We start from the raw sequence: 13,864 nt of genomic DNA, 5'->3' as shown, positions 1-13,864 counted from the left end.
TTCCATTCTCCACCAAAACAAACAAATACACGAGGCATTATGCAAATAATGTAAAGAAAAATTAAAAAATATATCCAAATTTCGGGGCAAAATCATTACACACTTGGCCAAGATTTGAAACTCTATACTTATCTCGAGGCAAATATAAAACGACTCGACCGAGATCCTTATATAAGAATCGAGATTACGTACGAAAATACCTAAAAGAACCAATTGCTAGCCTAATCACTACGAAAATGACAATTAAAACGTAATTTATAAACAATTGTAAGTTACATTCACTTTATTTCCCTTGATGGGTTCGAAAGATATAAAACGTAGGTGGAAGAAAATGGGAGAAAACTTCAATTGTAAAAAGTTTCTTTGAAGTTGCTAGTCAACTTTCTGTATAAGCCATTTCATTTTTAAATATAATAACAATATTTTCGAGTACGAGGGCATTCTTGTCACAATTGGGTGCATTTTACTATGAACACAAAAACTCGGTCACAAATATGCTTCACATGAAATTACATGAAATCTCGGGGACGATGTTGTCATTTTTTGTATTTTGGGTTAGTTTGGCAAATTTCCGTTGAAATCATCAATTTCTTTATATGCCATTTTCAACACTTCTCTGTTGTTTCTCCTCAATCTCCACTAACCACCTTCCGAGATACACCAAAATCATCTTTCAACTTCAGCACTTTCACTGTTGTTCGTTCCAAGAATTCATCCTTGAGGCAGAGCTTTGAACCAGTTTCATGAGTAAGGATGACTCGACCTATAAATTCCCAGCTACGTTTCATCTCTCTATCTCTTTTTTCGTTGCGACTACAAATGTATAGCAATTCTTTTTTGTTCTTATAAATTCCCCAACTCCTTTCCACCCATTTCCTTCTCTCGGATCCGTAATCCCCTTCCTGAATTACCCTTCATGGATGACCTTCCATTCTCTATAATGGGATCCAATTTCAAGCTGAACGGTGACCCACTGTCTGGAGAAGAAGACTCTGATTCCACGGAAACCAGGGTCGGCATCAGTCACGTGCGTTCTGCTTCATTTCAATCTCGTTCCGGCTCCACCACGCCGAGGAATCGTCAAAACTCACCGACCCATTCTCCCCGCCTCCCTCCGAGTCGATTCGGGAGCTTCGACAAATTCTCCGGTGACGTTCAATATGCGTCTTCGTTTTCAGGGTTCAAGATCTTCGGGTTTCTGTCGGATCATAGCTCGGACAAATTTAAAGTCGATAAGCGGGTAAAGAAGAGAGCTGGGGCAGTGTGGTACCAGAGGAAGCGGATCAAAGGGATTTTGTTTTTGATTATGTTGGCTGGCTTGTTTTTCTTTGTGAATTGGGTCATGCTTTTGAGGCTACAAGAACAAGATGATAGAATTCAAGAACATGATTCTAACGCAGTCAATTCCAATCCTGAATATTCTGGGAATGTGTCTTCTTCTAGGATTTCAGTTCTGGTGTGTATTGTTGATTTGAAGTTGCACTCGATTTCTTTAGACGAATTCATCATCTTATTTCACGTCTGAACGCTGGAATCCAATTAATAATTTTCATGCAGGGAAAACGGAAGGCTGGTAGAAATAAATGGCCGAAGGGTAACTATGGTAGATTGTTGGCTTTGGCTGCCCATGCGTTGGCTGAGGTACATTTGAAGATCATTTTTTGTTCTATCTACCGTCATTTAATTTCTTTGTGAATTTTCTGGGAATTCGTCAATGAATTTGTAACTGGCAGGGAGAAAGCAAACCTGAGCCAAAGGACTTGTGGCAAGAGCCAGTGGTTGCTTCGTCTGCTTGGAAGCCATGCGCTGATCAACGTAATTGGGAGCCGATCGGTGAGTCTTTGTTTCTCAGTTATGTGCATTTCTATTGCGTTTCATGTTTTTGAATTTTAATTGAATTAATTCTTATTCTAATTTTAGCAATAAAACTCTTTACATGGTAATAGAGAGAAATATTGGATACATTATGGTTACTGCAAACGGTGGAATGAATCAACAGCGAGTAGCTGTGAGTGACACCCTTGAACTTGATTTGTAATTATTTGTACCCATTTATGATATTACACTAGATTTGAAGAGTATCTTAACTTTTAGTAGCTAGGCTCTAATTATGGTTCCTTTCCCTGCACGAACTAGGTTTGCAATGCTGTTGTCCTGGCTCGGCTACTTAATTCAACTTTGGTTGTTCCCAGATTTTTGTACAGTAGCGTTTGGAAAGATGTGAGGTGATTGTTCTTTCCTCTTACTTTTTCTTGTCTTACTAGTTTTATAGAGTTATATCCTGTAATTTTTGATTCTGTGTTGTTGGTCTTGTTCACCAATGAAAATCTACATGCTTTGTTGCTGTATTTATGGCTTAATTCGTTTTGGTGGATGGTTGATTGTTAATAAAGGTCTTTCCATAATTCTTTCAGACACATTTTTTAATTCAAAACCCAAAGAAAACAAAACAGTCATGGCTTCCTTAGCTGCTGATTACGGTTTTTACATTTACACTTCCATATTTCTTAAAGATGAACAGTGCCCATTTAAGCCAATTTGATGTTCATTTTTCTGATGTCCACTTTAACAATACTGCTTTGTACTCGTTGTCTTTCTCATGCCACACATTAGTCAGTCCTTTAGCATCCTTTTCAGTTATTATTTCTTTGGATGAAAAATTGATATTACAAGATTCTGTAATATTATAGTCAATTCAGCGATATCTACCAGGAGGATCATTTTATTAACTACATGACTCCTGACATCCATATAGTGAAAGAACTTCCAGATAATTTACAGTCGTTAGATTTGGAGGCAATTGGAAGTGTGGTAAGTTTTGAGTTGATGCCTTTCTCATTTTGTAATTTGTATGTTTTCAGTTACATTGATAATATTAATGGATTTTCAGGTAACGGATGCTGACATTAACAAGGAGGCCATGCCAAGATTCTATTTGAAAAACATTCTTCCTATTCTAATCAAGAATAAGGTTGTGCATTTCCTGGGTTTTGGTAATCGCTTGGCATTTGACCCTTTGTCATTTGAGTTACAGGTAATTACCTGGAAGTCCTTGTTCTTGTAGCATTTTGTGTTTCACTCTCAATAGATGCTGCTCTCCTTTTATTTTCCTTAGTTATGTTACTGTTCACTGCATTTCATTTTCCTGATTTGGGAATTCCATCTAGAGACTTCGATGCAGATGCAATTTTCATGCCCTGAGGTTTGTTCCTAAAATTCAAGAAACTGGTGCGCTGCTTCTTCAAAGGCTACGTCAAAAAGAAGGCTATGCAGGACCATTGGACAAACATCTTGTTGGGTCATATGCAGAATCAACGATGAAGGAAAAGAAAGCCCGCTCTACAAAAGCTGCTAAATACCTGTCTGTACATTTGAGGTTTGAAATTGATATGGTAGCTCATTCTCTCTGTCAGTTTGGTGGAGGCAAAGAAGAAAAAGAAGAGTTGGAAGCATATCGAGCAGTCCATTTCCCTGCATTGTCTCTTCTCCAGAAAACTACTAAGTAAGTATTGTGACTTGTTCCTGTCATCTGTTGGATATGCCATATGTGTAGGAAAATGAAATGACAACCTTTTCATACATTGCTTACCTATTGTTAATGTAACTTTTCATTGTTATTTTTGACCATATGGATTACTCTGGAGGCCTAAACCTTTCAGCAAGACTTCTGAACTTTGCTGCTAGCTCTATTTTAGATGGAAGATGTGGATTTTGTTTCTTCCACTCGACTTATTCTTTATAAGAGCTTTAATGTTTATTGTTCATGCCCGAGGAGGGGGGGGGGGGGGATTGGAGATTCAAGTTCATTATTTTGAAGAGAACTGTTGTATTTACGGAGGGACCTATTTTTGACCTAGTGGATGCAATTTTGGCCCTTTCTTTGCTGTCTTTTATCATATGTATTCAGTAAAATAAAATTTAAATTTGGGCATTGTATTGTTTTAATTTGTGCCTGTGGCACGCTCAACTGTTTTGTCAAAGACAGAATAATTATAACTAGATATAGTGTTTTTTTAACCTTACTCTTAAGGATTGCTATACTGCTCAATACAATCATGCGCCGAAAAGCGTTTGTCCCCGTACAGTTTGGTAACAAGTTCTTCAAAAGAAAACTGGTAGAATAATTCTTCATTGAGCTATATCTGATACCTAGCCTCTGACCCTCTTTGTAAAGTTGTTTTCTGTAATGCCTCCCATTGTTAAGATGTATATGAGGATGGCAAGAAAGGAACAAGCAGTGGAAATAATAGGGAGGAAAAGGTGATAACCGTAATGTACCAAACAGTGGGACCACGGAGAGGGATACAGGGCGGGAGTGGCGACCTTACGGTAAGGGAGGTTTTGAGGAGTGGATTATGGTGAGGAATTGGGATTTTGTTATCAAGCTTGGCTTGTGGGAGAGGATTTCCAGCCCTCTAGAAAGTGCTGGTTTGTTTAGCTATTTTCTATCATTTGCTTCCTGTTTATCTTGATATTATCCTTGTAAGTTTCCCTTGAAGTTCATAAATAAATTCATTAGAACAGTGCTATTTACTTGGGAGGTTGTTTGTTGGGAATAATTTTCTGTTTGCAGGTGAAGGATTACTAACATTTTCTTATCAATATTTTCCATCAACATCTCTTTAATTTTTTGCATGTTTCTTCTTATTCTGACATGGCAAAAGTTAATCATAATAGCGTAAATTGTAAAGCTTTTTCTTCTTTTCACCCTCGATGTCCATAAGTTCCACAAAGATGTCTCTAAGGGTGCAGACCCTGCTTTGTGAAAGCGAATTAAAGCATATATTATTTATATATTGGAATTATAAATCTAACTAAATTCTGGTTTCTTGTTGCAGATTACCTTCTCCTGAAGATCTTAGGTCAGAAGGTCTTTGCCCTTTGACACCTGAGGAAGCTGTACTTATGCTCGCTGCTCTTGGTTTCAAACGCAAGACAAAGATATTTGTAGCAGGCTCGCAGATATATGGAGGTAATAAAAGGCTGACTGCTCTAACTAGTCTGTATCCTAATCTGGTTACAAAGGAGAAGTTGCTTTCAACAACCGAGCTTGAACCTTTCATGAACTTTTCTTCTCAGGTAATAAACTTTTTTTTGTCACTGATTTCTCATCAATTGAATAGGATATTATTATAGTATATATGCCGGATTATATTAGGATATTACTTTTAGTTTTATTCTTGTGTTTTTACAAGTTTGGTAAATATTGAAAGTAGCGACGAAAAATAACACACAAGTTTACTTGGAAACCCTTGTACAAGAAGAAAAACCACGGTAGAGTTTTCTTATTATTTTCTTATGCAACTGATAATGCAAAAGGGGAACTTAATAAGCAATAAGAGCCAAATAAAAAAGAAAAAAAAAAAATAATTAAGGTAACATAAAGTACAAAACTACCCTTGGGCTTTCAACATACAACAAGCCCACTAATTCTAACAGTAAATAATTTACTCTTTTGGAAAATTTCTCCTACAAGAATATCCTTGAAAAAGACACAGCTGAGAGTTCTTCTTGTATCCACCTTTTATCTGTCAGCTCTATTGAAGTTGATGCCCGTCTGTTCACTACCTAGAATAACACATGAGAAAATTGTTGTACACTTCTTATGTATGTATATGTGAAGTTATTTACTTCTTGAAATTCTTCTGCTGCATATTATAACCCTTCCTGAGATCTTGAGCAACTTTTGTCTGTTTTTTTTGGATTTTATGGAGAAAGTGCAACAAACGTCTTCATAGGCTCTCTTTTTCAACTTTTGAGATTTGGTACTGTCTACAGCTTCGTTGTTGGTGCAAAATTAGACATCCTTTTAAACACTCTTGTTTTTCTTAGTTTCGGTTAGGTATCCTTCTCCATGGCACTTTGAAAATACCCAAACCAAACCAAATAACACAAGACTCCACAAAAAAAGGGATTGTTAGCCTCCCCTGAATATGATATTAACAACAAAAACTGTATTCTCCAAGGTTTCTGCCACAAAACACAAATAAACACAGAAAATATAAAATTTAGAAGAATATGAAACACAAGGAAACAACACAGAAGCCGCACCGGCTGTCAAACACTGATCCCCAAAACCCTACAAAAACTCCTGACTCCCTGGTCCCATTCTTTCCCTTATTCTTCTTTCATACATCTTCATAATGGGAGGTCTCACCGTCTCCAATTGAAGATCTCTATTGTAATCACTTGCAGGTGCTTCTTTGATGATTATTGATGTAATAGTTATAACAGTTAGCCTGTTGTTATAACAATTAATTAGTTAGTCTGTTATTAATTCAAAGTAATCAGTTATAAAGTGAATAGTTATCCCAGCCCCAACTGTCTAACTAATTCCAAACTGATTGTTGTAACTACCTACTGTTATTCATCAATAAATAGACAATTCTCCAGCCAAAGAAAGGCAGAGAATTCATTCTTAAAAATCACCAGCCTTGATATACATCAAGTGGTATCAGAGCGGCCGATCCTCGGACGGATGGCGGGCTGGAGAATCCCAGTTGCAGGGGACATCCGTGAGCAAGAAGAGGTGGAGGAGATCGCCACCCTCTCTCCAAGGACATCCACGGTACGCTTGCTGGCCGTCGAAGACTCCTTGGGATCACACGAGAAATTTGATAGAGTAATGGACAGCTTAGAAACTTTGACCCGAAGGATGGATGGGCTATCGGCACCGGCAAGAACTGAAGCAAATGAACGAGTCGATGGAAACAGAGGAGGCCGGCATGCTCAAAGGAACTTTAGAAACCTGCCCAATCAAAAAAATGATCGGAGGAGAAGACCGAAGGAGAAGACCTGCGGATAATCCATTGCAATATGACAATGTTGACGGTCAAGAGAAGTACAAAGCTCTAATAGAAAGGCCACTTGGGAAGTAAATTTTTCCAAAAAACAGTCTTACGGCAAAAAGACAAATGAACAGCCAACAACATCAATTGTAGACAAGAGTAAAGATGTTGATACGCAAGATGCAGCCAAGAGAAAAGAAGCAGTAGGTAAGGGGAAGAGCCAAAATAATTACACTCGCCCATCTTTGGGAAAGTGTTTTCGATGTGGTCAATCTGGCCATTTGTCCAACAACTGTCCTCAAAGAAAGACTATAGCACTCGCCTAGGAGGAAGGCACTTGCTTAAGTGAAGACGATAAAGAAGAAGAGGAAGCATAATTTATTGAACCTGATGATGGGGATAGGATTTCTTGTGTTATACAAAGAGTTCTCTTCGCTCCTAAGGAAGAAACAAATCCCCAACGCCACAGCTTATTCAAGACGAGATGCACTATCAATGGAAAAGTCTGTGATGTTATAATTGATAATGGAAGCTGTGAGAACTTCATGGCAAGAAAACTCGTGGCCATTTTGAATTTGAAGACAAATCCGCACCCTGATCCATATAAGAGTGGATGGGTAAAGAAAGGGAGGAGAGGCTTTAATCAATGAAATTTGCACAATACCCCTCTCCATCGGAAACAACTATAAGGATCAGATTGTGTGCAATGTAATTGAAATGGATGTGTGTCACTTACTACTAGGCAGACCTTGGCAACATGATACTCGAACCCTACATAGGGGAGAGAGAAAATACCTATGAATTCCAATGGATGGGAAAGAAAGTTATTTTACTCCCATTGGCAAAGAAAAATACATAAGGCATAAGGCAAAAGAATAAAAGGCAGCTTTTCATCACAGTAAGTGGAAAGAACTAAGAGAAAGAGAGAGATCTTTTGGGGTTGGTAGTCGTTGACAAATCCTAAGAGAAAGATGGTGAGATTGTTGAGCCGAGACTTAAGAAATTATTTGCAGAATTTCCTCATTTAAAAAAGGAGTCACGAGGACTGCCACCACTTTGCGACATCTAGCATCACATTGATCTTATTCTAGGAGCGTCACTGCCTAATCTACCCCACTACAGGACGAGCCCCGAAGAATACCAAGTCTTGCATGATCATATTGAAGACTTACTAAAGAAGGGCCACATCAAGCCAAGCCTAAGTCCATGCACTGTACCTGCACTACTCACACCAAAGAAGGATGGAAGTTGGAGGATGTGTGTAGACGGCAGGGCTATTAACCGAATTATTGTGAAATATCAGTTTCCTATTCCTTGGATTGGAGATCTTTTGGACCAACTAGGCAAGGCTACTGTCTTCTCAAAAATTGACTTAAAAAGCGGCTATCATCAAATACGGATCAGACCAGGAGATGAATGGAAGACAACCTTCAAGACAAATGAAGGGTTGTTTGAATGGTTGGTAATGCCTTTTGGCTTATCCAATGTACCAAGTACCTTTATGAGGTTGATGAATCAAGTGCTACATCCATTCTTAAATTAGTTTATAGTGGTTTATTTTGATGATATCCTTGTGTATAGCAACAAAAATGAAGACCATATACAACACTTAAAAAAACTGTTTCAAGTCTTGACTGAAACAGAACTGTATATCAATCCAAAGAAGTGCACATTTCTCACCAAGGAAATCGTCTTTCTTGGGTTCTTGATCAAAGAAGGGAAGATAGACATGGAACCTAAGAAGATAGATGCTATACAATCTTGGCCAGCACCAACATCCATTAAAGAAGTACAAGCTTTTCTTGGCTTGGTGTCTTTTTACAGAAGATTTATCAGAAATTTTAGTTCAATAGTGGCCCTGTTGACTCACTGTTTAAAGAAAGGAAATTTCAAGTGGGAACATATACAACAGCAAAGCTTTGAAGAAATCGAAAGAAGACTAACCTCTAGCCCTATTCTACAATTGCCAGATTTCACATCTGAAATAGCTGTTGATGCTTATGGAACTGAAATTGGAGCTGTATTATCCCAACAAGGCCACCCAATTGAATATTTCAGTGAAAAACTGAGTGCATCAAGGCAGTCCTGGAGCACATACGAACAAGAGCTTTATGCCCTTGTCTGAGCGACAAACATTGGGGACACTATCTCCTATGTATGGAATTTGTACTCCTAACAGACCACTTCTCTTTAAAATATCTCTAATCACAAAAGAGCATCAGTCGGATGCACGCAAGATGGATCTCTTTCCTACAAAGATTTGACTTTGTCATGAAACATCAAAGTGGTAAAGAAAATAAAGTGGCAGATGCCCTATCCAGAAAAAGTTCCTTACTCACTCTCCTATTTATGGAAATTGAAGCATTCAAGCACCTTCTTAACCTATACGAAGAAGATATTGATTTTTCTGAAATATGGCTTAAATGCAGCAACTATATCAAAGCTGAAGACTTTCATATAATGGAAGGTTTTTTGTTCAAAGGAGATCAGTTGTGTATCCCACACACATCACTTCGAGAAGCTCTACTAAAAGAAGCCCATCCAGGAGGGTTGGCTGGACATTTCGGGCAAGATAAGACCTTTGAAATAATCTCTAAGAGGTACTATTGGCCTCAATTAAGAAGAGACTGCAACAACTTTGTTAAAAGATGCCTTATTTGTCAAAGAGCTAAAGGTACAAGCACAAACGCAGGCCTCTATTCACCACTACCCACTCCAACTTCCATTTGGGAAGATTTGTCAATCGATTTTGTGCTTGGACTACCCAAAACTCAAAGACAATATGACTCAGTCATGGTTGTGGTCGACAGATTTAGTAAAATGACACTTTCTACCCTGTAAAAAGACAAACGACGGCATCTACATAGTAAATCTCTTCTTTAGAGAGATAGTTCGATTACATGGAGTACCAAAGACTATTGTTTCTGATCGGGATGTCAAATTTCTAAGTCACTTTTGGAGGACACTATGGAGAAAACTTGACACAAACCTAAAATATAGCTCAACAGCACATCCCCAAACAGATGGCCAAACAGAAGTAACAAACAAAACCTTAGGCAACTTGATATGCTTCCCAAGTGGATCAAAACCGAAGCAATGGGACTTAGTTCTTGCTCAAGCAGAATTTGCCTTCAACATCATGAAAAATAGATCTACCTGAAAATGTCCATTTGAGGTTGTATATACTAAGCAACCAAGGCTCACCTTTGATCTAGCATCACTTCCTACAACCGTGGACACTAACAAAGAAGTAGAAAAAATGATAGAAAAAATTGAAAGACTTAAATAAGTCCACAATCACTTGAAGGAGGCAACTCAATCCTACAAAAAGGCAGCAGACAAGAAGAGGAGAAAAACTGCCTTTATTGAAGGTGATTTAGTAATGATCCATCTAAAAAAGAATCGATTTCCATCCGGAACATATAATAAATTGAAGGACAGACAACTAGGGCCATTCAGTATAATAAAGAAGCTTGGAGATAACGCGTATAAAGTAGAACTACCAGCTGATTTACACATTCATCTGGTTTTCAATGTGGCAGACCTAAAACAATACTATGTTCCAGATGATTTCAACCTAGCCAGATAAGTCACTCGGGTCGAGTTCTGTCCTAGGGGGTGGAATGATGCAATAGTTATAACAGTTAGCCTGTTGTTATAACAATTAATTAGTTAGTCTGTTATTAATTCAAACTAATCAGTTATAAACTGATTAGTTATCCCAGCCCCAACTGTCTAACTAATTCCAAACTGATTGTTGTAACTACCTACTGTTATTCATCCATAAATAGACCATTCTCCAGCCAAAGAAAGGCAGAGAATTCATTCTTAAAAATCACCAGCCTTGGTATACATCAATTATCTTGTTTCTATGTCATTTATTGAATGGTCAGTACTAATAAATACATTGGGGCTTAAAGTGGCTGTGAATATATGCATCTTTTTCATGGACTTGTTTAAATAGGATATGCTCTATAGTTGTACGTTGTACAGCTATGTCCTTGAATTCTAAAATATGCTTTTTTCCCATTGTGTAGAAGATTTTCATGTACTTTACTAACTTATCATCACATGTTACTGTGTTAGTCGAATGATGGATTTATGCCCTTTTAGTTGGCAGCACTGGACTTCATAGGCTGCACAGCTTCGGATGCATTTGCAATGACAGACTCTGGTAGTCAATTATCATCTCTTGTATCGGGTTATCGGATATACTATGGGGGCGGAAGAATGCCAACGATTCGACCAAACAAGCGAAGGCTTGCTAGCATATTTTCGAGGAACAACACTATAGAGTGGCGGATATTTGAGATAAGAGTGAGGAAAGCTGTAAGGCAAACAAAGCACGTCTTAACAAGGCCCAGAGGAAGGAGTGTTTATAGGTATCCACGGTGTAAAGAGTGTATGTGCTGGACAGGGTAACTTTGCTTGATCGCTTACTGGTTTGAATCTATTTTTCCACGGTAGTTTACCATTTGTTTTTGTTGAAATTATTAAAGAAATGTCACATATTGTTAATTGATTGGATTAGAGGGGTCAGGGACCCATTTTAGTGGGTCAAACTCCAATATTAGATTGACATCCTGGTAATAGAATATTTATCTCATTAGAATTGTTCATGAGTCTCATGACATGTTTTATCCAACCTTTCTTTCTTCTTAAAGTTCGTTCTTCCTTTGCTTGTAAGACGAGCTGGGATTTTGTAAACTACAGGCCAAAAATAATAGAGCATTTTTTACTGTGTATTGGAAAATTGTTGTTTAAAGTAGCTTGAATTTTGGTCGATCGAATGTCTTATTTGTCTCTAGATCTTGGCGTATTGATGTGTCAGTGTCATTTTGAGTTCTGAGTTCATTTATCTGTACCATTGTCCTTGTGCTTCTCAACTTTTAGCATATTATTTTGGAAGTCTTTGGTTGCTATCATGTTCTAATAACATTTTTGACATCCTTACGTCTCTTTTGGCGGGACATAATTTTGGTAGTACTAAGCCAGATGGTTTGGTGTCAGTTACACATGTTCTCTTTTGGACTCTTTTGGAAGTATAGTGGTCGGCTTTTTTAAGATTGTTTCTTCTCGTTTTACCGATTATTACTGGATTGTCCAACTTTTTATTTGTTGTTCATTTTAGTGTATCTTATTTAGTTTTCAACTCAAAATCTTTATTGTAATCACCTCTACGTGTTGGAGTATCTCCTCATTTCATTCATCAGTGGATTTTTCTTAATGTAAAAAAAGGGGGAATTGGAGTATATAGCAGCAACATTTGAGGTTCTTTTTTTGGAATTTTGTTAAGATTTATGGACAAAGGTTGATCTGCAGTGATTTCCATTTTTGACAATCCTAAAACGCCCTTGGAGAATCTAAACTAAATAATTACCAAATTTAATTTGGATTTCTCTTCTATTTATGTGCATCCAATACAAATTAATTTTCATCCATAGTTTAAACATGAATACTAAAAGCTAGCGGAAGATGGTTGAACTAAATGCTCTAAATTTCATGAATTTTAAGGATTAAGCAAAAATGAAACTTTGAATATTTACCTTTGAAGCTCAAAATTTTCTCTCATACGAGTTTTTTTACTAAGTTTAATGCTGGATCAAATGTATGACCAATTTAGTGAGTTTATTTATTATTTTCTTTTTTTTTTTTTTGAGAAACAATGAGTTCATGAATGAATTTTCTCCAAAATCCAACTACACAATCAAAATGTGTAGTATTATATAGCTAAATGACATCACTTTTGCGGCCCGCAGCCAATTCGACATGAATCAACTTCATTTTACACTTCCACCTCCACCTTTTGTAAGGCATCTTTTTGTGTCTTTTCTTTTCATTTGCAAGATGCGATGGCAAAAAACTTCGTTATCTTCCGTGAAACGGTTAAGTTTGATCCTGAAGTCGTAAAAAGAGCGGTGTAGTGGTTGGCCCTTATATGTGAAAAGAGTGACATTCAAGAGATGAAGCTTGAGAAGTGGATGTAAGCTGGTTGTGTCAAACCACTGTGAAATTAATGTATCAATTTCTCTGTCCTTTAACTACTTACTTTTGCGATTAATTTGTTGAGACATTTTTAGAAATAGTAAAATAAATTAAAATATTTATAAGTCATAAATCTTTTTGGATTCTATTAATGATAGAAACTGATAGACTTCTACTGTCTATCAATGACACTGTAGGAAAAATATAAGTATCTATCAAATGTTTGTTATTGATACAATCTGAAATTTTGCTATAGCATGTAAATCTTTTGTCAAATTTGCTATTTTTTATAATTTCATTAATTTATTTTTAAGTTTTATTGCTTGAAATTAATTGCAACTTTTGTTCTTAAATTAATTCCATATCATATACTCATCAGGAAGCTTAGATAAAAATGAGTTTTTATTAATACGAAGAAACTCTATTCATCCCTACAAATATTAGCTTTTTCACTTAGGTAGACAATGTGCTTTGAGTGACCATAATTTTGAATAAGGGGATTCCACTTTTATTAACTAATTTAAATACATCTTCTTGTTAATTTGTTTTACAAAGGAGCAACCACCCCTTCTTTAGGTCGTTTATCCTTTGATTATTATCAATGTCATACGTCTACCCCCACACTCCCACTCCCACCACTCTACTGCTTTGGCTAAACATGAGCTTTGATGAACTGATTTTCGTGCTTTCTTGTTGTTTGACTCCGTCCTTTGTCGCTCTTACTACCTTCAGTAGCACTAATAGTCGGTCTATTTGATTTACTAAGGAGGATTCAACACCCTTTCTTTTCGTCTTTCAAAAACAAAATTCCACAAAACATTCATTCCCTATAGATTTAGTCATCTAACATACTTTTTCTAGTTTATAAACCTTGGATCGGTTTTAATAGAAAGTAGATAATTAACAAAGTAAGAATTTTAGAGGCAGAGGAGATGTTTATATAATCTTTAAAAACTAGAAGCCAAAATAACCAAATAGTGATGCTTTTTACTTTTAATTTCTTGTTTAGTTTGAATCTCTTTGGGAAGAAAGGTCTTCATTTTTGGCAGGGTTATAAGCACAGTTATACCAATTAGACACTTCACCATTTT

The 13,864-nt window shown here is 36.8% G+C and overlaps 1 protein-coding gene across 4 annotated transcripts; it reads left to right on the top strand.

The window, feature by feature from the left end:
- Positions 1-520: 520 nt before the first annotated feature.
- LOC103498244 (O-fucosyltransferase 15) lies at positions 521-11,416 on the top strand. Of its 4 annotated transcripts, none has more exons than XM_008460771.3 (10): positions 521-1,456; positions 1,558-1,641; positions 1,734-1,833; positions 1,947-2,008; positions 2,137-2,225; positions 2,691-2,811; positions 2,891-3,034; positions 3,168-3,502; positions 4,839-5,079; positions 10,902-11,416. In XM_008460771.3, exons 1-10 carry the CDS (start codon positions 917-919, stop codon positions 11,208-11,210), a joined length of 2,025 nt encoding a protein of 674 aa, XP_008458993.2. In that variant the 5' UTR covers positions 521-916; the 3' UTR covers positions 11,211-11,416. The 4 variants fall into 4 exon arrangements, with proteins under 4 accessions (XP_008458993.2, XP_050936557.1, XP_008458994.2 ...); XM_051080600.1 differs by having other exon boundaries at positions 529-1,456; positions 10,875-11,023; XM_008460772.3 differs by having other exon boundaries at positions 536-1,456; positions 2,700-2,811.
- Positions 11,417-13,864: the final 2,448 nt, after the last annotated feature.

The sequence above is a fragment of the Cucumis melo genome, chromosome 12 (genome assembly GCF_025177605.1).
Source record: "Cucumis melo cultivar AY chromosome 12, USDA_Cmelo_AY_1.0, whole genome shotgun sequence".
Classification (NCBI taxonomy): domain Eukaryota; kingdom Viridiplantae; phylum Streptophyta; class Magnoliopsida; order Cucurbitales; family Cucurbitaceae; genus Cucumis; species Cucumis melo.
This window is presented reverse-complemented; position numbering and strand designations above follow the sequence as displayed.

What these genes read in the sequence shown, in the direction of transcription:
- LOC103498244 (XM_008460771.3), top strand. Translation starts at nt 917, where the DNA reads ATGGATGACCTTCCATTCTCTATAATGGGATCCAATTTCAAGCTGAAC. An exon ending in CTTCTAGGATTTCAGTTCTG is followed by an intron (nt 1,457 to 1,557) that starts GTGTGTATTGTT and finishes ATTTTCATGCAG; the next exon opens with GGAAAACGGAAGGCTGGTAG. An exon ending in TGAATCAACAGCGAGTAGCT is followed by an intron (nt 2,009 to 2,136) that starts GTGAGTGACACC and finishes TGCACGAACTAG; the next exon opens with GTTTGCAATGCTGTTGTCCT.